Source organism: Taurulus bubalis (assembly GCF_910589615.1).
Source record: "Taurulus bubalis genome assembly, chromosome: 12".
Classification (NCBI taxonomy): Eukaryota; Metazoa; Chordata; class Actinopteri; order Perciformes; family Cottidae; genus Taurulus; species Taurulus bubalis.
In genome coordinates, this window is record NC_136600.1 from 11,061,567 (window position 1) to 11,087,260 (window position 25,694).

The following is a 25,694-nucleotide window of genomic DNA, read 5'->3' on the forward strand; positions in this document are numbered from 1 at the left end:
GAAGTCTCCGTGTGTGTGTGTGTGTGTATGTGTTTGTGTGTGTGTGTGCTTGTGTGCTTGTGTGCTTTATGCAGCCTGTACATGCTGCATATCTCTTGCTGAGCTTGTCTTCATGTGTGCATAGGTACCTGTGATTGTGTAGTAGATGAGCAGTTGGGACATGTTTTGTTCCTGTGCTAGGTTTCTTAAAATCCTGTCTATGTTTGCGTGTGTACATAGTTACATTCAGGTTGGTGCATATTCGTCTATCTGTGTATGTGTGTGTGTGTGTGTGTGTTTTCGTTCGTTCGTTCGTGCGTGCGTGCGTGCGTGCGTGCGTGCGTGCGTGTGTGTGTGTGTGTGTAAAGAGCAGAGATAGAGGGGAGCAGCAGCTCGGTCTCATGGCTGCAGGAGCAGAGAAGCAGCAGCCTGATATCAGCTCTTGTTGAGTCTGATTACAACCAGCCAGAGAGAGGAAGAAGAAAAAACGAATCAGAGAGAGAGAGAGAGAGGGAGGGAGGGAGAGAGAGAGAGAGAGGGAGAGAGAGAGAGAGAGAGAGAGAGAGAGAGAGAGAGAGAGAGAGAGAGAGAGAGAGAGAGAGAAACAAGGCGGAAGGAAGCAAAATGCAAGAAAAAGACTGGGAAGTCTGGGAATGAGTGTGTGAGTGTCAGAGTGGAAACAAAAGAGAGTGTCATCAACAAAGAGTGTAATGGAGGTGTAAAAGAGGAGGAAGGGAAGGACACAAAACAGAATCAGTGCACTCACATGCACTTAAGTTACTGTGTTACTGTCAGCTTTCTGCAGTAATTGGATTACTTAAATGTCATGTCATGTAAACAAGAAATCTGGTTTCCATAATTGGGGTAGGCGATTAACGAAAACTAATCACCTCGCTACATTTCTCCTGGAGGAAAGACTTTGAACTGCTGGATGAAGCGATGCAAAAGTCTTTAAAATTAATTTAATGACTAGAATTTAAACCCATCGTAGCCTCTGGAAGTATAAATAAATCAGGTTCAACAAGAAAATCATTGTGCCCTCTTGCTGCAGAGTCTGGTTGGACTGCATCAGTCTAAGTGTTCAAACACGTGGTGATGGGAGAGAATACAAACTGCAAATCAAAATTGTGCAGTTACTAGAAAGTAAAAAAACCTCTTCCATTAACGTCAGCACAAATCATGTCAAATCAAAGATGGCGCCAGAGTTTTATCTCTGTTTCTAATCGGAGTGCTTCGGAGCAGCAGTACGTACGTTAGGAGATGTTAAAGCTATGATTGAAACAATTCTTCCACCAGCTGAGCAGAACTCAGGAAATCATGCAACACATTCATTTTAACAAGGTTTGTATTGATGTTAATGGAAGATACTTCTGTCCGTCTGAATAAATAATACTTCTTGATCCTTGACGTAATACTTTTATTTGGTCACTTGGTTACAACAATATTAGCATGGAAATATCTGGCTCTTTGTGCTCAGTTCACAATTCACGACTTTTCCACGGATTTTCTACTCGCCGACAATCTTTGGAGATCCCCGACAAAAGCCCCAGATCAGAGGCAAATTGGCGTTTGCGATCGCTAATAAACCCCCGACTCTTACGTTCCCTTAAACTGCAAACATATGTTTACTTACTTACTATTTGAACGAACATATTTTCTCCCGGCTTACAGCTGCATTTTAAATATTTTAAATACGTGATTAACAAAAAAGGATCCAAATCCAATTGGTTATGTTCAGTAAAAACATCATGGTTTGGCTTAAAATGACCTTGAATTGACAAAACTAAAATGCAACAAAAGTAGTAGGTTTTCTGGGTGCAAGCCTTGTGGTTTTTGAAACATCCACCACACCGACTTCCTCCTTACGCCGATTTCCATCGAGTCATTTGAAACTTATTTGTGATACGTCAAAAGCAAACGTAAACTAAATACCTTTCTTTCCAAACGTAGTTACAATATGAATATCTGGACCTGGTGCGTCATTGGCAACCGTAAGACACGGGTTGAGGGAAAACCTGACGGAGGGGTCGCTTGTGATCAAAGGAAATAGTAAATGGATTAGGATTTTCAACATGGACAAAAGATGTGTGACTACGATTACATCCACAAGCTCGTGGTTACAAGGGAAGTTCTGCAGATTGCTTGAACAAACCCAATACTGCCTTCCACATACATAAATAATTTACCAAATATCCTCTTGCGTGTTTTCTTTTTGTGTCAAAGCATAGTTAAGAGACCAGACGAGCTCTTTTGAACTTGGCTTTAGCTGCTTAATGCTTCACTATGTGCACCAGCAGCTGTAGTTCCTAAGCAGTAGTTCCTTGCTCTGTCTGCCGTGTGGTGCTGGGCAGCGGGCAGTCGGGTTTGAGAGCACTTTGCGGCCAAAAATGAGGCTGAGAGGAGTGAGAGAAAACCAAAGCTGTAAAGATGTGGGCAGCGTAAAAAAAAAAAAAAACAGCGAAGCTGAAAGAAGATAAAAACGCTCCTTCAGAGCCGAGGGAGGTCGGGTGATAGTTCTCTTCCAATTTCCAACTTGACCTGATTTCTCCCAGCAACTTGCATTACTTCTTTTGTGTGTAAACGTGCTGAGGGAAAGGGAGAAAACAATAAGAGACCAGAAGAGTAAGTGAGGAGCGCATGAGAAAATAAACAAAACAACACACTGCAAAGATATTTAGTGGAAACACAGAGAGAAACAGAGAGAGAGAGAGAGGGAAGAGGAGAGCGAGAGAACAGTCAGAATAAAGAAAAAAGAAAAAGGAGCGAGTCGGGGATGGAAGCAGGGAAAGGGGAATAGGATCAAATAAATGAGAGACAGCGGGGGGAAAGCAAGGCAGTGAGAGTGAGAGCGAAGCAGAGTTGACACATAAAACAAAGATGAGACACCTAGAGAGAGACACACACGCTCGTGGAGAGGAGGCTGTTGCTGAAAAAAACAAAAACAAATGTAGATAGACACCTCGCAAAAAGATAAAGGACAGAAGCGGGATCTAGTGTGTGGAGGGGCCGGAGAGGAGGAGGAAGACGGAGGAGGGGGAGCTAATGGGGAGGGGAGGGGACGAGACAGACGAGGGAGGACCAGTACCAGGAGAGAGGGGGGGGGGAGAGGGAGAGAGAGAGAGAGAGAGAGAGAGAGAGAGAGAGAGAGAGAGAGAGAGGCAGATACGGAGGTCCACAGACAGCAGCGGCGTACAGAGTGCAGCATGCAGGCTGGCCGTTGACGCTGCAGTTGGATTTGAGCACACACATGCACAGACACACACACCCCTGAGGAGTGTATGAGACATGCCCAGGCTGCCGTCCATGGACACACACACACTGGCAGGGCACCAGAGAGGAAATACAGCAGACCCCCGAGCTTGAGGAGTTATGGAGAGCAGCATGTTTTTTGGTGAGTTTGCATTCATATGTGTTGTAATTTTATCTCATGTGTGTGTGTGGGGGGGGGGGCAGATTCCTTCATCTAAATGTGTGTGTTCTCGCTTGGTCTGGAAAGCCCGAAGAGAAGAAGCGCTGGTATCCATTCGAAGGGGAAAAAAAGAGTGTGACGTTACACACCTGGGTTGTTGTGTGTGTGCGTGTGTGTGTTCACTGAATGTGCTTCATCACAGTCAAATGCAGAGTATAAGTGCACACACTCCCCGTCTCCTAAATCTGGGTTCCAGGGTTGCCTATTAGTTGTTCTGCAAACTAAAAAAGATGGAGAGGAGAGCTGGCTGCTGGTACAGCACAAAATCATAAAAAGTAAAAGAGAGGAAGGAAAGCATGAAGTTGCACACTGAGGGCTCCTAAAACTGTTGAATGAACCTGCTCACCAGGTAACCCGCGTCCTCGTGCTCGTTTTCTGCTTTATTGGACTAAATCACAGCTGTTTTTTCGCGGCCGAGAATACGAGCTTTGGATTCCACTGTGGCCGTTTGACCAGCTGACTGTTCAAATAAGATCGGAGATGCCAGCGTCGAGAGCCACTTAATATTCTGTGTATAGGATATTTTAGAGGAAGGCCCCTTCCATTAGTTTTTATGGAGGAGGCTTAGGAAGACTTAATGCGCGAGTGGCTCCTCTTCAAGTGCTCTTCTCACGGCTGGCTTACGGTCACATAGAAGGAATAATTACACAGGGATCCGGAGTTCTAAGGGGGTTGATTTGTTAAATGAAATACTTTTTTTCATCCCAGGGATTAAAGCGATCTGAAGTTACAGAGCGAGAAGGATTTTCTCTTGTTATGCCATACACAGCGGAGGATATGCTGGGGAGCGTATAAATGAATAAGCTGTCAGGTGCAGAGACAAGCTTCCGCTCTTTGAGATCCACCACAGATGCTCGGTCAGGTTCTGGAGAGCAGAGAGGTGATGCAGGTCTGGTTGGGTGGATGGGTTTGGAATTTGACCCCTTTTAACCCCCCCCCCCCCCCCCCCCCCCCCCACAAAATGTGGAGAGGCTCGAGACAGCCCTCAAGAAAAGAACAGCTCGGTGGTTGGTGTTTCTTTTTTTTTTTGGTCAGACAAAATACCATGAAACATCTTGTCTTCAGCACAGTGTAAAACAAAACTACAAGAGGAGTAAAGGTCAATGTTTGCGTACAGGATGTGCGCCACTTTAACATTTATGATTACTGAGTGCACGACTGCGCTGCTCAGAGAGAATGGATGGTATCTTGTAAAAAAGATTAATAACACCGCTGCTCTGCATTGCTGCTAACCGGAACACGTTTAATGTTAAAGTGATTAATATCAGGAGACAGATATATATGATGAGACTCTTGGAAGAATACAAAAGAATAAACAGAGCAGAAGAGAACGCACCTCTTACATTAAAAGCTGTCCACATGCATCAAAAGCAACCAGCGCAGCAACCGTAACCCAGCAGGCTAATAGGTCTTGAGTGTGCGCTACAATCATACGAGCTATTAGTGTCATTGAGCCTCGCAGAGGAAATCTATCCGGTGTGGCGGCGTGTTAAATATCTTTTTGGTTAACCTCAGATTACAGAGCACACGGGGCAGTGATTGTTGGATCTAAGTCAGAGGCAGCTCTGTTTATTAGCCAGCTCCACGCGTGTCAGCAGCATGCGCTACAGTATGCTAATCTGCAGGGTGTGTTGTGTTCCTCGAAGCCAAACACATGGGCGAGATTTACTGGAATCTCACGAGAATGCAGAGTTTATCGTGGAAAGGTTAATTGCAAAATCAGTGAAAGTGTGGCTTTTCTTTTTTAAGAGAGATAATGCTTTAAATCTACCCTTTGTGCTCACTTTGTTCAATTTAATAGGAGTGAGATGATGTTATCCCCATCGCTTGAAGGGACGTACTGATCTCAGAGCATGTTAAGGGCCAAAGAATACAATCAGCACACTCCATGAAAAACATGACGGCGTTAATCACATCCAGAGCGTCATCGGCATACAAATGATTTCCAGTGATATTCAGATTTATCTAATAATTGGATTTATGTTTGCTGAGGGAAGGTTATGCACAAAGCGGGTGTTTTGCTTTGAGGCTCTCTCGGCCTCTCTGGACAGATCTTATCGGAGGAGCAGCCAGGTTCAGGATGCTAACAGGAGGCGGGCGGTGGAGGAGAGCAGCGCAGGATGATTAATTATTAATGCCGGTCGGCGTCCTCCAGACATCATTTTAACTCTCTCCCTCTCTCGCCGTACTGCCGCAGGAGTAGGAACGCTTCAGCAGAGATAAGGGAATCTTTCAGGAAGGGCAATGCAGAGGACAGTCGTGAAAAACGTCTCGTCCAATGAGCTGCCCTTAATGTCTCGCGCTGTGTGCGCCGCTCCTGCGTCATTAAACACGGCCTCAAAGGGAATGGATAAACAAAGGCCAGTGGGTGTAAACTTTTCATTAATCCTGATCCGTTTCAAAGATTTCCAGAAGTCGGATCGCATCTCGGTTCTACATCATTACACTGCTGGGCAAAGCGGGCAACCCCCCTCCCACCCATTCCCCAAAAAACTAAAAACATCTCCAAAAGCCGCAGGTTCAGTGAGTGTCGACTGGTTTGTGGTAATTTAATTAGAATGGTGTTTAAGAATACGAGCCCCGAAGCACAATATCTACTGACACGATAAGGACTTCACAGCTGCATTCATTAGTTTTGTTTAGTCACTCTGGAAGAAACACACACACACACACACACACACACATACACACACACACACACACACATATATATATTAACATATTAAACAATGACACGGATAAATGTGTTTGCAAACACTTCCAGACGATATTCATTGGGAGCCCTGTTTCTGGTGGCGTGATGGATTAAGTGAAATTCACTTTCCTTCTCCAGCTGTGACTTGGTGTCCACTAAATATCCGTCTCTTTGGCTGCTAAATGTTCACAGGCTAATTCTGACGTTAGTTGGTGTGGCCCACAGTCGGGTTTTTAGAGCTTTTTGTGGGCAAAATCACATTTGAATTATTTCATTATTTCAGCAATGTGCTTACTGTATATTCATATTTGAATTGATCATGCATGCAAATTGAGTATTCCCCTCATAGCAATACTGGACAAAATGCACAGAGAAGGGGGGTTACACAGCAGCTGATTCCCTCTGAGGCCCATTTACAGGTCATTTGTATTTCATTTGAATATCCGATGATTTGTTGCATTCAGGCTCGTTGTGACCACGCTTTGCAGCGTTCTGTGAGGCCTCAAATACAAATATGTGGCTACAATTTAACATTGAACAACATCTAACAACCTCATATTCTTCCATTCAACCAGCACATTCTTGCTTTCGGCGACTCATTGTGGGGAGCTTCTGCATCATCCACTGTGTAAACACATCAGTGCTGCTGGGCATGACGGACGCACAACCTTGGCTTTTCATTCATTTGTGGTTTGCTGATTGTTTTTGTTTTAATCGTCTTAATAAATGCTCCTGACAGAAGAAAAAAACATAATTTAAGCTGAAGACTAAAAGTGTGAATTCCTCTTTGTTTTTCTCCCGCGCTGCTCAGACAGTCTTCTGCTAGTTATTTTAATGACTCTCACCAGATGACCTTTTGCGGTGGAGCGAGTCTCCTGAGTGACTCTCCATGCAAAGTAGATGACAGCGTCTGCTGGTGAGACTCAGCCCACCTGGGCCCTGCACTCTGCCGCTGGAGTCAAAATATAGAACTCAAATATTAACTTGTTCTTTTTTAGCTGAAATCAAGTCAAATATTGACACCTCTAACAAACAAAGTGATAATTATGACTGCCATCTGTGCGTCTCTGCCAGAGCCTGCTGTAACAGGCTTTTTTCTTTCCTGCCGGAGTGCTGGAGCATCTTGAAGTGTGTGTGTGGCGCTCAGAGGTCAGGGTTAAAGGTCAGATTAGCAGCCAGGTCTTCTGTTTTCCAGCTCTGCCTTTATATATATATTTCTTTACCTTTTTCTGGCGGCGACAGATGATTAGGCTTAAGAGAGTATAAACGCTCTCCGCGGCTGCAGGCTGGAATGTGCCCTTATGTTTGGGCATGTTTTCTGCATTGTAATTGTTGCTCATTACCGGTTCACAACAGGAGATAAAGAAATGTAATTTGCCTTGTTTGACCTCAAACGGTTGGAGCTTTAGGAAGGTATGTGAGGTTACGAGAGGTTCAATCCAATAAACAGTGTGTCCAGGGAGGGACGGCCAGTTCATTCATACCATCATCATCTTCATGTGCCTTCTGTACTTTTCACATATATATATTGATATACTATTGGTGCATATATGTAATATACCATACATTTTAATATTTGGTCACATTGTCCTTGTCTATGCAATATGGGCATTTAAAGATGGCGCCTCTTTGTTCTGTACAAAGATCTGAGGAAAAGCCTGGTGCTTAGAAAAAAACTTGGTCTGTGGATTGATTCATTTTTATTCAGCGAGATAATTATTTGATGCTATCAGACGCTTAATGTGCTCTTCTTTCTTAATGTTCATCCTCGTGTATACAAAGACACCTGCAGTGTTGGGGTAGTTACTCAGAAAAAGTAACTAGTTACAAGTTACTAGTTACTTCTGAAAATTGTAACTAGATTACTTTACTAGTTACTGCATTTGAAAAGTAACTTCACTCCTAGTTACTTTACTTTCCATTTTTTTAAGCAAATGTCCAAATTAACCGCAAAGATACATGGACAAACATCATGGCCCTTTCATCACTTTATTTTCAATAAAGGGGATCTCTTAGCCTTTCCACATAGTATATTGTAAACATGTAAAACAAAATGGCAAATAAAACTCAGCCATTAACTTGAACGAACATTAACCCTGTTCACACTGTCTGACCAAAGAAATATGCCTCAACTGAAAATGCAATTAAATAAACAGAAAATCCACATCATCTTTGCCTAAATAAACAGAAAGTGCACTATATCCTATGAAGTTTATCATTTTTCTCTATTCCCTAACCCTTCAAAATAGCGATTGTATCGCATGAGTAAAAGTCTCTGCAATCTTTTATCCGACAGCCTGAAAAGCCTTTCCACAGTGTTGTAACTTGTTTTATTACATGATTTACTCTTATTGTGAAGAGCATGTAAACAGGAAGAACTTTTACTTTGAAGGCAGAAAGTACAATGATACGTGCTTGTTGACGCTAACTAATGTTGATGTTACGTGTGGAAAATATATACATGTCGGGTGCAAGAGCGCGTTCTCAATCGCTTTAACAGTTGTATTACTGCAGTTCACCAGTAAAGTGATTCCGTTCATACCAGACGTGTCTTGTCCTCATTAGAAGCTCCACGTCATTACAGACAGGTGCACTTGATGGTATTGAGTGTTGTATTGCTTTGCAATATCCTTAATCCTAGGGAACCTGGAGAGAACCTCCCAGTTGGGTCCGGGCACTCCGTCTCCGTCTCATCCATTCCTCGCTTCCCTCCTCCTACGCACCAGCAGCTACGTCACTCAAATCACTCAGATCGAGTTCTGTGATAGGTTGTTCATGCAGGAAGTGTCGTGTGACTCGCGCGCCGCTAAAAGAGAACTTTTCGGACTGGTAAAAATGTCTTGAGTAACGCAGGAACGCGCGTTACTGAGGTCTAGTAAAGTAGTGTAGTTACCAATATTTTGAGTGTAATGCGTTACTTTACTTCGTTACCTGTAAAAGTAATTACGCTACTGTAATCCGTTACTTTGTAACTCGTTACCCCCAACACTGGACACCTGTTACATTAATGGTTCCGTGTTTATTCCAGCTAACAAGGGTAACGATCCTTTAACTTTGAATCCAGCCTCATCATGACTTTTGCTCACAGCCCAACACACAATGCCCCTGACAAAATGTAGTTACACACGTAAAATGGAAGCAGACGTATCTGATCCGAGCATGGCTGAACACTGTTTATTAAAAGCAGACGATCAGATTTCATGCAAAGTTAAAAGTAGCCCTTACTTATTTTTATACAGCTGCATCATTGAACCGTGACACAATAGTACGATAAGTTCCCATTCTGCACAAGTACCCCATGTCCAGAAGTACGATTTACACTTGGAATGGGGTATTTTAACATTATCGTATTTGCTTTTTTAACTCAAGTAAAGGATCTGAATACTTCATCCGCCGGTGTCAAAAGAAAAACTTATTGTGAAGCTAAATACTTAAAAAAAAAAGCTCTCAGACCTCAGCTGTGGTGACACGTCAGATTTCATCTCCCATCACTCAGCAAACCAAACACGACCCTATCAAACAAATTCACATTTCAGTTTGTCACTCTTCATCTCGCTGCAGACTAATCCCACATGTCGGGCCGGGTGTTTGAGAGCGGCCTGTTTTGACTGTCGCTGAGTTTTTTTTGGTGAGGCGTGCCTGCGGGCTGACGTCAGGCCGGCATGTCGAGAGATGGCGCGGTTGGTTGATCCCTACAGAAGGACACGCTTTGCTAAAGTTGGGTCGAAGACGTGCCTCCACATGAGAGACGGCGTGTGTTCTCTTTCCAACAGATGGCAGCGCTCCGGTGACTGGAGGGAGAAGAGGAGTGAGGGAAGAGGGGTGGTGGGGGGACAATCTGTGGTTTTTCTCTTTTCTCCTCTGGGCTTTATGACTTTTGCTTTTCAGTTACCCCTCACCACGGCCCGGGGACCGAAACGTGGCAAACCCTTGTTTTTATTTGTCTCGAGACGTCGGTGTGATACTGTAGCTGCCAGCGCTTTAGAGCCATGCATTGTTAAATGTGCAGCGATAAATAAAAAAAATCATCCCTCTGGTTCTCATTACAGCTTTACGAAATGGCTTCTTTAATTCCTATGTTTTGGAGGGCTGTGACGGATTTCTGCCTCTTTTCTTCTTCTTTTTTCAAATCCCATAGTGTTGAAATCAGCCCTGTGCTGTTTCCAATTGGTGGTTTATATAGCGCTCCGCTGGCGTAGTCTCACATGACAATAAAAGTGAAGTATTTACTTTTGTTTGTCCTAGAGATGTGAGAGCCAGGCCTCTCTCGCTATTGACTCATCCCGCGTCAGTTTGAGGGGACAATTTCAGAATGAGAACATCTGTTCAGAGGGATTAACATCGCCGGAGCGTCACGCAGTGGTCATCCGAGTGTGTTCTCAGTGCAACTTGTTCTCAGTGCATACCGGTAATTATTGTTTTCAAGTTGTGGGTCTGCGTGCGAGTCACCGTGCCAATATGTGGTCCTGTCGTCACCGTACTGCAAAAATCAGTTTTGACTACTTTGCCGGGTGTTTATATTTCTGCACACAGATCTTTGTCAAAGCCGTGCAAGAAGCGAGTTATGGAACTTTGCAGGTGTATGGTTGGGATCACAATGAAAGCAGAATTTGGGAATGAATTTGGCCCCCCGAGCAAGGGGCCCTGACGTAGGGGGTTTGGAAGAGGGGGAGGCTTATTTGGCCCCAACACTTGGCGCCATTTGGGTCTGATTGTGATTACGAGAAGAGAATTCATGAGCCTGCAGCCAATTTATCACCGACAAGTCTTTGAGCTAAAGGAGACCAACGACCACCACAGTTAAGAGTATGAAGTCTTGGAAATTACAACCTCGAAATACAAGTAAATAAACACGCATAGTGTACTTATACATCAAAAGTAAAAGTACTCATTGTGAAGTAACATGCCTTCTCTGTGATGCATCGACTGAATGAAAATCCCCCAAACAGGAGACTTTACAGGGAATTTGATGAGCATGTAATTAAATAGTTACAACTTTGTAAAGAGATCATCAGAATCTCTGAAAGGTGCGAGATTCAAGGTTTTTCATACTGGAGTTATTTTTTTTGTCTGAGCGGGGAATTTCATTCCTGACCTCGGGATCAATATCTCGCGGCCTTCGTCAGCCGGGATGAGATCGAAAAGCTCTGGAAACTCTTCCAAGTCGACACAGGCGTTGTGCGATCCAGCAGCTTTTGCGGCTGCTAAACCTGCACAGATGAGACTAAGTGAAACCTTCTCAGATAATGAACACATAATTGTGCCGCTGACATAAATAACATCTTGGTGCTGCTGTGCTTTTTGCATGTCTTTAAATTAAGTATTAATACACGGACATTTGGCACAAATTGGACCCCTTTCTATGCAACAAACCTCATTGCAAAAACAGTCAAATAAAAACAAAGAATCTTATTCATTTATTTGAGCATAGAAATTAATTATTGACCATGGGACCTAAACTAGTCTCAACTCAATCTATACCTACTAGTTCAGGAGCTCTCAACCAGCGTTGAGTGGACCTTACATTAATACATGTATTTACTTAATTAAGTGGACCTTAAATTGAGATTATTTTGTCATAAATATTTTATATTGGATGTTAAAAGCTTTTTGAGTTTTGAGATGGGAAATAAACTAGTGAAGAGTTTTTTTTTATTAAATAATAAAAAGCTTGTTAAATGAAAACCATTCAAATTGGAGATTTCCATGCAATTTGATGAGCTAGAGCTGAAAATTAGGTAGTTTTTACTCCCGGCATTATTTTAAATCAAATCAACTCATGCTGGAAATAATGTTAAGAATGTCTCACTTTTTGCTCAGGTGTTAAATATGTACATGGATAAGACTGAGATAAGATGCCAGACGCTTTATGATGCAGACTAAACAAACACACCGAAGGTTCACTTGGATGTACACTGAGAGGTTTTGGCGGAGGCTCCGGTCCCCGAGGCGTCTGCTGTTCAACGTGTTGCCTTTGCTCTCCCTCCCGCAGGTAACACATGTCAAAATGGCCTAATGCCCACCTTGATGCGCCCCACCCTGCCTGCCATCCAGACCTCGCTGGGCATGAAGCAGTTCCTCCGGTTTCCATTGGATGCGACCACGGCGGTGAGCCTCTTCCCGGGATTCAACACGGTGAGTCACGTCCTTCGTTTGTCGTGTTTGTGCCACGAGATCGGCTCACAGGCCTTCACATGCTGTTTGACCCTCGCTGAGGTCAGTCGGATGTGTTGATTGTAGGAGACGTCTTTACTTGTAATATCATCCCTAAAATATTGACATTTCGAGACTTGATTTGAATCATCTTATTGAAATGATGCTTTTCAATGCTTTGACAAATGCAGGGACTCTGACACTCAAGAGGAGAACATCTTTCTGTCGGAGAAATGTAGAATTTTTTTTCATGCAAACATTCATTCAGTGTGTAAAAATCCCTTATTTAATCTCTTTTCGGTGTATTACTATTGAAATGCATCTTTCAGCGATGCAAAAAAGAAAAAGCAGAGGCGCATACTGGAAATTGGGTGATTATTCTCCTCCCCACACAGTTTACATTTTCAACTCTATCATGGAGATTTATTGACAGCTGTGTCTTTAGGCTCTCACATCAAAACTCATTAACTGAAAGTAGGTTATTTCTCTTTTGAGGAATTTGACTCTCCAGTACAACTTAACTCCTTGTTAACATTCACATCTGTTTTAGTTTTACTCTGACACAGAAATAAAGATATATATATATAAGACACATTTTACCGTAGAAAGGGCTTAAAGCCAGTTGGCATTCTACTCGTCCAAAACATTACAGACGTGTATTTGAAATGTGCAGTGAATGCCGGTGCTCTAAATGTCTCTTTGCAAACCTCTATTTCCCACAGTAACCAGGCTGCCTTTTAGTGCATCTTTTGTGAGAAGTTCTGAGAGCAATGAAAGTTTGCAAATCGTGCTGCATATTGCTCTCATGTCAGTTTGGAATATGATAGTCTTAATGGGTGTCACCTCCTCCTGAGATTGCAGTATGTTGTGCGCAATCTGGAGAAAGCTAAAAGTTCCACAGCAGAGATGTTTCAAAGCAGCTCAAAGCATTTGGCAAATCTTTATTTCGACTGGTCTGCGATTTCTGAAATGATTTATTAATAATCTTCAAGATTTCTTCTGGAAGAACGATCACATTTTGTGGAAAATAGAGACAATGTTACACTTTAATGAATGAAACACTGAAACAGCAGGTGAGCTGAATGTGCAAAAACCAGGAATTTTCCTCACAATTAGTGCCACGTCACATAGTTATTTGACGGAAAGTCCTTAAACGTTATTAGTCATTGAACTAACTTCAGAGTTCAGTCTCAGGTCTTTTGTTGGAAAGAAACACCGATCGTCTTGTGTTTTCTGTGCATCTCTGAAGGGTTAAGCATATTACCAGTGTTGGGGTAGTTACTCAGAAAAACTATTTACACGTTACTTCTGAAAAATGTAACTAGATTACTTTACTAGTTGCTGCATTTGAAAAGTAACTTCACTACTAGTTACTTTACTTTATTTTACTTTAAGCAAATGTCCAAATTAACCGCAAAGATACATGGACAAACATCATGGCCCTTTCATCACTTTATTTTCAATTTTCAATAATAATGTATTTTTATTAATTAATATAATTTCCTATAATAATAATTGCGCGAGTTACGAGCCGCTACTACCTTCGGTCAGATTCCCTGTTAGCTCCCCGCTGTAGCCAGCTAGGGCTCCTGCCCCGTCATCCTACTTCCGCTAGCTCCCCGTTAACTTCCGCTAGCTCCCCGAAAACCACCGAAGGTAGCGGGACCAGGCTCGACACCCAACTTGGGCAGAGGGGTCGCGGGCAGTAGCAGCAGCAGCGCTAGCTAGCAGCTTGTTGCTACTGTTCATGCAGGAAGTGTCATGTGACTCACGCGCCACTAAAAGAGAACTTTTCGGACTGGTGAAAATGGCTTGGATAACGCAGGAAAGCGCGTTACTGAGGTCTAGTAAAGTAGTGTAGTTACCAATATTTTGAGTGTAATGCGTTACTTTACTTTGTTACCTATGATAGTAATATCGCTACTGTAATCCGTTACTTTGTAACTTGTTACCCGCAACACTGCATATTACTAATATGGTAATACTTGGTATCGGCTCAAAAGCCATTTTTGTCGTATCGGACAAAAGGTCCACTTACTAGTTTTTATTCATAAACATCTGATAACCGGTGGTTGTATTTCTGGGCAAGATCTCAACTAATGTTTCTGTTCTCGCATGGACTCATTTTTCAACTCCATTTCCTATAAATTACATTTATACAAAACTAATTATTAAAAACATGATGTAGAAATATTACTAATCAACATGTCTGTCAAGTACCTAGTGTAAAATGTAAAATGTTTACTGATAATATACTGTATTTTCCCACAATAGCAACTCCTGAGATACAATTAGAACTGAAGTGATTGACAGAAACAACTATTCTACGACTATACTACAAAGCCGCACATTTCCGTGTTTGAGAAACTCAAATGTGAGGATTTGCTACATTTGTATCGTGTAGGATTAAACCAATTATCTTTATCGGATTTGGACTTTTCAAGTATTTTCTGACATTATGCAGACCAAACCATTAATTGATTCATACAAATAAAAAGATCAGCAATCAATAATACAAAATAACCATTATTTGCAGCCATAAACACAATGGTGACCACTTCCCATTCTTTGCTGCGATTGGTGTTGGCTTTGTTATTATATTATATTATTACCTTATAGGTTTACTAGTTATCTGTTATGTTGACGTCGACATTTAAAATAACTCTCCTCGAGCTCATCGTGTTTTTTAAACAGGGGTGTCATGTTTCATAGAGCGGTTCTTTAATCGACCGTTTCTCCAGCATCAAGACGGCTGTTAACAGCTTTCTATAATGCAACGGTGGCAGGTGGCTACTACCCAGACCCTATTGGATTTGCAATCGGTGAGGCGCTGCCTTTTAAATGGAGCACTCACCCGATGTGCACTTACTGTAGCAGGACTCATATGCACACTGGTATGGATCTATTGATCTTCAGTTTTTGAAAGTAGAAGGTAATTATGAGGAAGTATGTGGCCTCACGCAGCTCAAAATCAGCGAGGTCATCACATTTTTTTTGATGACTATAGAATAGACAATAGAAAACCCCTGAGAGATAAAAGTCTACAGTTTTTTTTCTTCTTTTCTTCAGTGTTGTCTTTTGAATTACAAGGACAGCTCAATTTAAAATCGGCTGGAAAGAGGGGTTGAAATATGGCACACAGCTGGATAAGTTTGAGAAAGAGAAACATGTGAAGAACCAGGAAAAAAAGAATGAAAAAAAAAATGGGACATCGTGGAGAAAAGCCCAGATAACACAGAGCGAGACAGATTGCTTCATGGGAAAGTTCAGGAATACCACGTCCCCGTTTTCTTGTCCCGTCTAATCTGTATTTAACTGACTTGTCTGCAGATAATGAGTAATACACTGGGAAGCCTCCAAGCGTTGGAAAGCTGATACTAGATTAACACAAAAATAATCACCTCTCACAAACACGCTCTCTTTTCTCTCTCTGCCTCTTTTCCCTTTTTGGTTGCTTTATTCACTCAAACTTTCCTCCGAGCTCCGAGGGGCTGACACTCGAAGCTTCACGAGAAGGAGTTCACACACAAGTTACAGTTCTTCTGTTCTTCGACAACAGTGCAAGTTTAGTTTTCAAGGGTGCAACTAAAAGAGACTGTTTTTGCCGGGTTTTCTTTAAGCGTCACACATGCGGTGGCTTCCACGGCGGGAAAGGATCTTTTACACGTCTTAGTGCTGGAAGTGATGAAATGTCACATCATTGCCACAAATTGTTAGTTGCGTAAAAGTTGCGGGGGAAAATGGCAGCAAAATTGTACTTAAAAGTATAGCAGACACGTATTTGGTTTTGATCCATCATTAGGAAGGAAAAGTTGATTAGACGATCCAGAATAGTGACGCTTTTGGGCTTCACTTTCACCATGTAGTCCTGCCGCGATCTCCTGGGAAAATACAGCTTAAAGGAAGAGGATAGCACTCAAGTTGTATATATTACATACACTTATGAAGGTAATACAATAATAAAAACTCTTTATTTATTTATTATCAACAGCAGCGCATTCCAGCTCACGTTTTTACCGTTCGTGGTAAAAGCCTGCGACATATTCATTGCATCGCCGCTCGCCAGAGAAAATTGAGTTCAGAGGAAACTCCACAAAATGGCGTGTAACTCAACATGACGGCTTTCAGTAGCTATCCCCAGGTAGCGGAAATGGCCCACAGTGGAACTACCGGAGTGATGTTATTGTTAATTGTAGCAAAGAAAAGAAAAACGTTATTTCTACTAAGTTAAATTAGTAACCAATCCTGCTATCATAGCACTAATATCTGGGTTCCTAATTTATTTTATTAATTCATTAATGTACCAGGGACAATGCACATTAATAAACATTTCAGTTTTCACCTCAATGTAAATTTGCCAAAAATAGCTAGAGATCAAATTTTGGGACAGGTTGTTTAAATTTAGTAGATATACTGTAAATATTATCAGTACAATTAATATATATATATATATACATACAGAGAGTGGGGCCACTTTTCAGCCCGGGAATTTCAGGCTCAAGACCGGCCCACTTTTTTCATGGTAGTGGAAATTGGATAAATGAACAGTTCAGCTCTTACTATCCTGTCGTTTTTTTGCATTAAAACCTTTTAAGCCCCACATGGACCTATATAGGTCCTTTTTTTAACATTTTAATTAAACTGTGTAAAACATTACAATAATCATTAACAAATATATTGATGCGACACATCAAATTAAACAAGAGAACCTGGGCTACAATAATTAGTCAGCCATTTCAACACAACTCAAACACCAACTAAAATAATTATTAAAATAAAGTAGTTATAATTTTGTCACGAGTCAGCCCACTCTGCATGTTTCAGGAACTAGCAGCCCGTAGCTTGGTGCTATCAGAAAAAGACAAATAGCAAAAAGCAAGACAATTCCACACAGATTCCAAATCTATTCAAATCCCTCTGCTGCAAAGCATCATGATATGAACCAAAGAACACAGCAACATAAATCGCTGAGTCAGCACATTTTTAAACTTTATTTTTTTTGTTGAAAAAATGCATTTCCCTCAGTAAATCCACACTGATACAAGTTTATTTAACACCATAAGTCATATGAAAGTGAAATATAAGGTTTGCTACATGAAAAAATTCAAATGTCACAGATGCGCGAAAATATGCGCAAATGTGCCGAAATGCAAATTTTGGAAACCTCGCCTGAATTCTCTCTGTACTTTACCCAATCTGACTTTGTTCTGCTTCACTTTTTCAAGTGAAAACAGTGCAGAGAGACTGTCTCCCAAAGAGAGCTTCAGGGCTTAGTGAAGCATCATTTCAAGGAGATAATCATCCTGAAAGTGCTTTTTTCTATAGGCGGACCTGGAACTTCTATTTGTTCTGTGTTTCAATCTTTATTTACTCTTAGCCAGCAACATATATACTAATATTTACACATCTGACCAAAAGCTCACAAGGGTTGCCTTTATTATAACACCAAAATTATTCAAATAGCCCTTGTGGTTGCAGAGATACACCCTTTTTAGTTTGGGTATGCTATTTCGAGCTAAATCCTAAAAAATGCCTTGGTGCTCAACGGGGCTTAAAAGGTTAATACCATGGTCCAACAAATAATGTAAAGGTTAAATACAACAATAATAATCCACTTAAGATGCAAAGTTAACAAAAAATATTCCACTATTCCACAAGGATAGGTTGATAAATTAACAAAGCAGAAATAAATAAATAAAACATTTGAAACGTATCCCACTCTTCAACAAAGAGGCATATTGAACTAATGTTTACAGTTCAACTCACAGTACAGTATACAGTTACATTGTGAATAGCACCAACAGCATCTACAGCATCAGTAACCGCCTAAGCAGTGCACTGGTGTTAATGCGTGCTAATTATTGGATGCCTGGTGTAGCCTCCAGAAGAACTCAGTTCAACAACTTCTCTCGTTCTCTATATTTATTTACTAAATGATCACAAGCAAAGTACTCAGCGCTGCAATTGCAAAAGCAGTGAGTGGTACGGCCAACACGCAGGTTGGGTCAAGAACAACTGCCCCCCAAACGGAAGTGGGGCCTTTCATACACAGGTTATCGTCACAGGTTGGTCTCGCCTCGTCCTCACATCTGATTGGCTCTATCCTGTCAAGAGGAGGAGAATCCCGTGTTCTCATCTTTTCTCACAAGACTGGACCGTGCAACGACCCGTCTGCTTCACTAATGTCAACATACTGATAAACAGTTGTGAGTGTTGAAGTGCGCAGGCGTGTGACTGACTTCCCTTGAGAACTGGACCTTTCATAGACACAACCAACTCCAGCTGCATAGCTGTGTTATACTGACCTCGCTGACCTGAACTTTAATAGGCATGAAGAGTAATGGAGAATATCTGCAGAATATAAGGATTTATATTATCACTGGTTTCAGCCACTGTATCTATAACTGGGTCGTTGCTTGTCCCTGTAGTCATGGCCTCCTCATTGCAAATGTCGGGCTCATCATTTTCAGCAGGAGACTGTCTTATCTGCTGCTCCGAAGCTACAAAGAAAAATGAAGAGTCATATTACTGCATACTTGAATATCAATATCAATATTATATATCAATATTTGCATAATATTTTCAAAGTCTATGGATCGCCATATTTTGGGTGATATAAATAGGCTAACATTTTAATAAAATTTAATATTTTGCTTGGGAATAGGTTGACAACGCTACAACGATATTAATCAAGACTACAACGTTAGCCGAATAGCTACATTGCTAATCATTAGGCCTTTGTCTCTCTTGTGTTTGTCCTCTTGAAAATAAATCGGTAAGCTTGGCACATTTGGCAGCATCCTCCTCCAATGCCTTTCTTTTTTTCAACCTGGCTTTTTCAGCCCCTCCTGCCCTCTTCCTCCCGTCCATCCTCCCTGACGCGTATCGTTGCGGTCGGGCCGGCCCAGCTATCGGTAGCCTATCTGAGAAAACTTTTTGGAAAAGACGGGCTACGGACCGAACCAACTCTATTTGGGAGGGGTGAACTTCCTCACATGGTACAACCCATGCAGAGGCTGCGGTGTCAGAATGCAGAACGTTTGTAGCCCACTTTAAGAGAAGATGGACTAAAGCCTACTTTATGGTTCTCTGTCACGTCGACGGCATACCTACGCCGTCGACGTGACGCCGTCGTTGAGCAATCAAAGTTCTGCGTCTAGGGACCGCTAGGGGTGTGTGCCTGTGTGGCTGTGTGGTTTCAGGGGTTATAGCCGAATCCTTGCTTTTTCTTCCGGTCACAGTAAACAATGGCGACCAAGTTGAAGCGGCTGCATTTGGAGTTGGAGCTCATCAATATTGAAGAGCAAATGCTTATATTGCAAATGTTGAAGCGCAGGCGACAGAGAAGACGTTTGCGGAGGTGGTGTAGGAAGACAGACCGGAAAAAGCAACTGCCGGAAATTACGTTCTGAGCGGACGAATTACAGCGATTGCGGTCCGCGTCAACGCGACGCGTAGTTAGGATTTTTTGGAGGTGCACGTCAGGCTACAGCGTGGGGGTCTGCGTCGACGGCTTTGCGTCGACCTGACGGAGAACCATAAATTAGGCTTAACGTGACAAATGTCAACAAATAAAATTCTCGACTGGCCCAGAAGTGAAGCGGCCCACCGGGAACTCTCCCGACTCTCCCGATTAGCCACCCCACCCCACCCCACCCCGGGCCTGTATATGTATATATATATATATATATATATATATATATATATATATGAAGGCGATAGGGATAAAATGGAGGACAGGAAGTAGGAAAGGAAAGTAACGAGAGAAAAGAATAAATAAGAAAAGAAAAGCACAGGATAAAAAGACTGAGAAATAGATATATTAGAGATATTTAATTGGTTTGTTACAATATGGAGTGAACACAGACTTAGCTTGAGATGTCACAGTACAAAGTATGAAGCTGCACACATGTAAATACGATTATATGTTCTTAAATAACTTTCTTTGCTTCATCTCAAATGCTTACAGCTGCCACATATGGGCAATGTGGCTTCAGTCAAGCAGTTTATTAGAAGATGTGGATCTCTGATTATAAATCGTGCACAGAAACCGAGCAGCTGTTTCGATTGAGTGCAGCAGATTTTGTGATTTGCAGATGAAGCCGAAGTTTGTTTCCGTCTGAACTACCACTGACAGCCCTCTCTTTACATCTGCTTGAGATGAGGTCAGATCTGCTTATGTGCCCCCGGGGCTCAATAAACATTTACGCCGCCCTTATTAAAAAAAGAAAACGCCAAATGATCCTATGATGACAGTGCTTTCGTTGACACAACAAGAACACTTTTCAAACCAGGAACACACACACATTATTGGATTTATGTTTCATATGTGGTACAAGAAGAAAATACTGTGGACAAATAAATAAAACTGTGTGCATGTCCACACCTGCATGAAATGGGAGTAATTCCAAAGTATCTTGTTGAGCAATCTTGTTCTGGGCTTAGTGACTGAGATAATCTGGGAGTATATAGCCGGGGGAAGAAAGGATGTTCGTCCTCCTCTGCATTTTGGCTGTCTTTTGTCCCTGGTGGGCCTCTTAATGTACCAACATGTAACAGAAAAATGTGGCTTCAAGGCATAAAAAAAAAAAGACCTCATGCGTGTAACTACATGTGGTCATGAGACGGTGAAAAAGGTCTTTCAGGAGGCTCAAGTTCGAATGGAGCTTTCACAGAAACGTGTAGTAGTTTAGAGAGTGGAAAAGAAGAAGGTCATTTTTTTTTATTAGCAGGTGTGGAGCCGTTTGAGCTGCTTTATATCTACTTCTGTTCCTTCACCCCCGAACACAGACTGTATAAGAAATGGTCGTATTCACTGTGACGTCCCCCTTTGGTTCGTGGACCACCACCTTGAAGCCATGAGATCAGGGTTAATAGAGATGGCGTCACAGCGTCACACGCCATCGTTGGAGTTCAACACGCCCGCATTCTAGCTTACCCAAAAACGTGTCAGGCCAAGCGCACCACCCCTTCATTTGTAAGCCGTCTGCTGCATCCCTCCAACACTGCAGCTCCAGCAGCACTGCACACGTGTCACACCTCATAGCTGAACACTGTGTCCCAGCCTTCATTTAATAGGCTCGGTTCGGCATTTTCGCAGAAGCCCCATCTTGCTTTATTTCATAAAACCAGAAGTACCATGGAACGCTGACCGAGATCTTTGTAGGTGATCAAAGTGTTACATTTAACTATTGAACATTAACTATGTTCCTCATAATTTACTAAATGAAGATCATACTGTATTGAAGAAGACTTGAAACTAGAGATTGAGACATAAACTCATGTGTAATGTTTACTTAGGGAATAAATCAAGAGATTTAGCTTTTCTTATAGACTTCTATACAAATATTATAGAGATATAGTCGCCCCTGATGGTCATTAGAGAGAATGCAGGTTTAAGGCAATTTTCAGACCCAGAGGTTGCATGCACCTGACCCTTATAAGAAGGGTTGCTGTCTGTATTGACGAAGTCTGTTTTTATAGCTGAGTTATTCTAATGTATCATATTTTTATACAGCTGTTTAAAAAAAAGATGTTTCATGCTTTTTTTGAAACAGAAATGAAGTATCTATCAATTCATCTACAGTGCTTTCAGACCCCTGCACTCTATGTTGTAGCCTGAAGTGAAATGTTCAAATTAAACATTTTTCCCTCATATATACCCCATAACAACAGAGAAAACAAGACTTTACAAAAAATAAGTGCACATTTATTGAAAAGAAAAGTTAAATATCACATGGAGTATTTCGATCTTTAACTCGGTACATATGCTGCTTCACACACAACTCAAGAGGTCGAAATTTTCCCAGTTCAAATTTCCAACCCGAGCGTTCCAGGTGCACAGCGCCAAACCTAAACACAAACCAAGGCTGACCGTGACAAACTGATGTTTCTTTGGCAGGTGTGCGTTCAACCGAAGTCTCAGCAGTGAATTTGAAGCATTTCTATTTCCGGCATTTTTAGCGTTTTTCCAAATACATTTTGTGCGGAGAAGAACTTTCAGGGATTGTTTACTCCAACCCTTTACCTAAAAGTGTAGTGACATGTTTATCTATCATGGTTTACCATGTGATAGTATGTTTTATTTTAATTAAATACAGGCACATATATACACTACATTTATAGTTGATGGTTTACTATTTACAATGTGCGCCTCCATTGTTTTGCCATGATTTCACAAGTGGAAACTCAATATGAGTGATGCGTCACTTTTTCTTGTCGGAGTTCCTAGTTGTCTGGTAAGAGTCTTCTCGGGTGTGACGCAACGAGCTTTGCACACCTGGATTTCGGGTCTACCTCATCTGAGGTCCTGAACTCTCTGGACCAGGTCTTCATTCTCTGCACAGTTTAGTAGTCCCCCCCTACTACTAAAAAAACTAAATCAGGGCCCCGATAGTCCCTGCAGCTGAAAAACACACCCCACAGCACGATCCTGCCACCGCTATGCTTCACCGCCGGGATGTTATTGTGCAGGTGATGAGGTCAAAAACTGTTCAATCCTGTTTTCCCCGACCTGAGAATCTTGTTTCGCACAGTTGGAGAGTCTTTAGGTTCCTTTCTTTGACTGACGAGAGGCGTCCGTCTGGCCTCTCTGCCTCGATGTCCACATCCATGGAGTTCTTCCTTCCTTGGGAAGTTTCTCCCATCTCCACCATCAGGTTCCTATCCGGTTTCAATGCATCAGATGTGTTTAACAGCCTTCCTCAGATTTGCGACTCGACACAATCCCATCGCCCTGCAGGCCGTTCGTGACTTGTTTTGTGTGCACCCATTAAGAATGTACGCGCATGAATTAAATAACATTGGTAGGATTCTGACACATGATTAAGGGATATAAAACACAAAGTTGTTCAAAGGGAAAAATACTAATTATATTCACATACATATCTCAAAACAAAAATACATTGAATCCAAGCAGCTCCTTTACATTAGGTTGTCTGTAGCATCACCACTTTCACTGCCTATTAAACCGCATTCATAAGTTTGGGTTTATTTTGCAACAATTATTTGTTATTTGTAATTAGGTCCCTTGCCGGCTCTGGAACAAACAGATATTCTCATCTTCTTATTTAATCTATTTACAGTCTATCAACTGAACATCTTGGCAATTCACTATATTGTGGTGTATATAAAAAACGCAAACATTTACTTCAATTATGTAGAATTTAATTTATATTTCCAACCTAGTTAGACCCATTAGAGTCAGGGGCCTTGTTCCAATTCGTAGCAGCACCTCTGCATAGATGAACATATCAGTTACTAATCTGCATTAAACTAATCTAGCTTTGTCCAACATAAAAGTCCTCATCTGTTTTCACATCAGCAGGAAAAACATTCAGTGTTTGCTTTGTTTCACTTTGGGGACAACATTTGGATTCGGGGCAGCTAAAATGAAAAATGAGCAGCGCGTCACATTTCATTACGTCGCTCGTCGTCGATGTCGGATGAAAGAATTCAAGAAATCTCTCAACCGTTTCAGGAGCAATTCAATCCTTCGACTGATCCTTGAACCTAAACCACTTTGACACAGCTGTGGACCCAAACATACTGTATGTGTCAGCGTGTGTTGCTGTTGACCTGTTACGAAACTTCAGAGGGAAATAACTTTTGGGATTGCTCTGCAAACTTTCAATTGATTCAATCGCGGAAAGAGTTATTGAAATTGCCACCTTGAAAGAAATTGAGAAGAAAACAGGGTTGGTGTGTGTGTGTGTGTGTGTGTGTGTGGAGGGGGGGCAGCTCAACAGGAACGGGTGAGCTTTGGTGTGTAATGGAAGAGAAAAGTGGGAAAGGGAGTTTTCAGTCGAACAAGCGGAGTCGTGTATGTGTGTGTTTGGGTTGTCTTTCTTTGGCCCTGGAAATAAGATCTATCTTGCCCGGGGCCGACATTTGTCTTGGAAAAACAATACAAACTCCATTTCCCCCCGTAGAGTAATCAGGATTGTGATTTATCGATTCTGCGCGCAGATCTGCACGCTGGGAAATTGCTTTGTATTCCTGCAGCAGCAGTGACACGCGGGCCTCCGTCTGCACCCCACGACAGCATCACAGTCCCCTCCCCCGCGTCAACGCTAGCTTTGACGGCTGTAATGGAAATGTGCGCTTTGACAAAGCACAAACAGTAACACAGGGAAGTGAGAGGAATTATTTTGTGTGTTCAGGGTTCTGGGAGTAAAGATCCCATTTGTTGTTAATGTTATGGGATAGTTGCTCTTCCAGAAATAACTTGACCGATTCATGATTCATGACCTGATTCATATTCTGCAGGTTTTGATGTTGTGCTCATTGATGACTGTTTGGAGAAACAGTTGAGCTTTATAGGTCAGATAGACTAGTGGGTTTCAACCTTTTTTCAAGTACCCCCTAACCAGCGAAAAGCATTTTGGGTTGAAAAAAATGTTTTTTTTATTGATGCTAATTTTAAATACATTTGTAAAAGATCTCACGTACCCCCAGGGGTACACATACTCCCATTTGAGAACCAGAGAGGTAGACCGACCCCACACCCCACACCCCATCTCCCCCATTGCCTCACCGGCAGTGTGCGAACTACGATTGATACTTCCCCTGTGAAAGCCTCAACAGCAACGTCTCAGGGGGGGAATGGACAATTATTTGTCGTTTAAAAGCATATTAACGCCCAGCATTTTCATTAGCCAAGATGCAACACATTCAATCCCAAATGTGAATAGTGAGTGTGAGAGACAATATTTTGCCGTAAATGACACATCCAGCAACGCCAGGTCGTGTGAGGCGAGCTCGTCTTCACGTCTGCTCGTGGACGTAAAGCAGAGACCGTACGTGAGAAGTGGACGTCACCCGTTGGTTTGTGGACTGCCGTGATGAAGCCTCGAGTTCCACTATGTGGCCGTCACCATCTTAGACTACTGGTAAAAAAAAAAAAGAAAAAACTGTTGGTGAGTTTAACGGCAAAAAAAGAAACCCCCAAAAAAGGTTTTGAGCATGAGATTTGAAGGTCTCCATAGCAACAGAAGCAGAGGCTCATCTGTAGCCCACAGGCCCTTTACATAGCAGCCATTTTGACATGTCATTGAAGGATAAACACAGGTGTCATTAATAACATTTACTATGGCCACGTTTCATTTAGTTGGGTCAGGGCCCTGGTGCTGTGCATGCTGGCTCACTGTAATGTTGCCGACACACTAAATATAACAATTTATCGTGATATCACGAGTGAAAATGGCTGCTGTAAAAATGGCTTATTGTTTAGAAATGACTACTAAACTGACAAAAATAATGATGCAGTTTCTCATACATTTGAGATTCACTTCAACATATTTAAATTAACAATTGATCAAATGACTTTGTGCAATTTGATCGTTGTTGTTTGTGATGTATTGTACCTCTCAGCTCTATGAAGTATTTTAGCATCTTTAA

General features: G+C 42.0%; 1 protein-coding gene across 1 annotated transcript in view; it reads left to right on the forward strand.

The window, feature by feature from the left end:
- Window positions 1–3,348: 3,348 nt before the first annotated feature.
- znf385d (zinc finger protein 385D) overlaps window positions 3,349–25,694 on the forward strand; it is a gene marked incomplete at both ends in the record, with an annotated part of 76,720 nt that continues 54,374 nt past the window's right edge. The window contains 2 exons of the mRNA XM_079227675.1: window positions 3,349–3,370; window positions 12,136–12,278. Coding sequence (XP_079083801.1) covers window positions 3,349–3,370; window positions 12,136–12,278 — 165 coding nt within the window. The remainder of the gene's footprint in view (window positions 3,371–12,135; window positions 12,279–25,694) is intronic.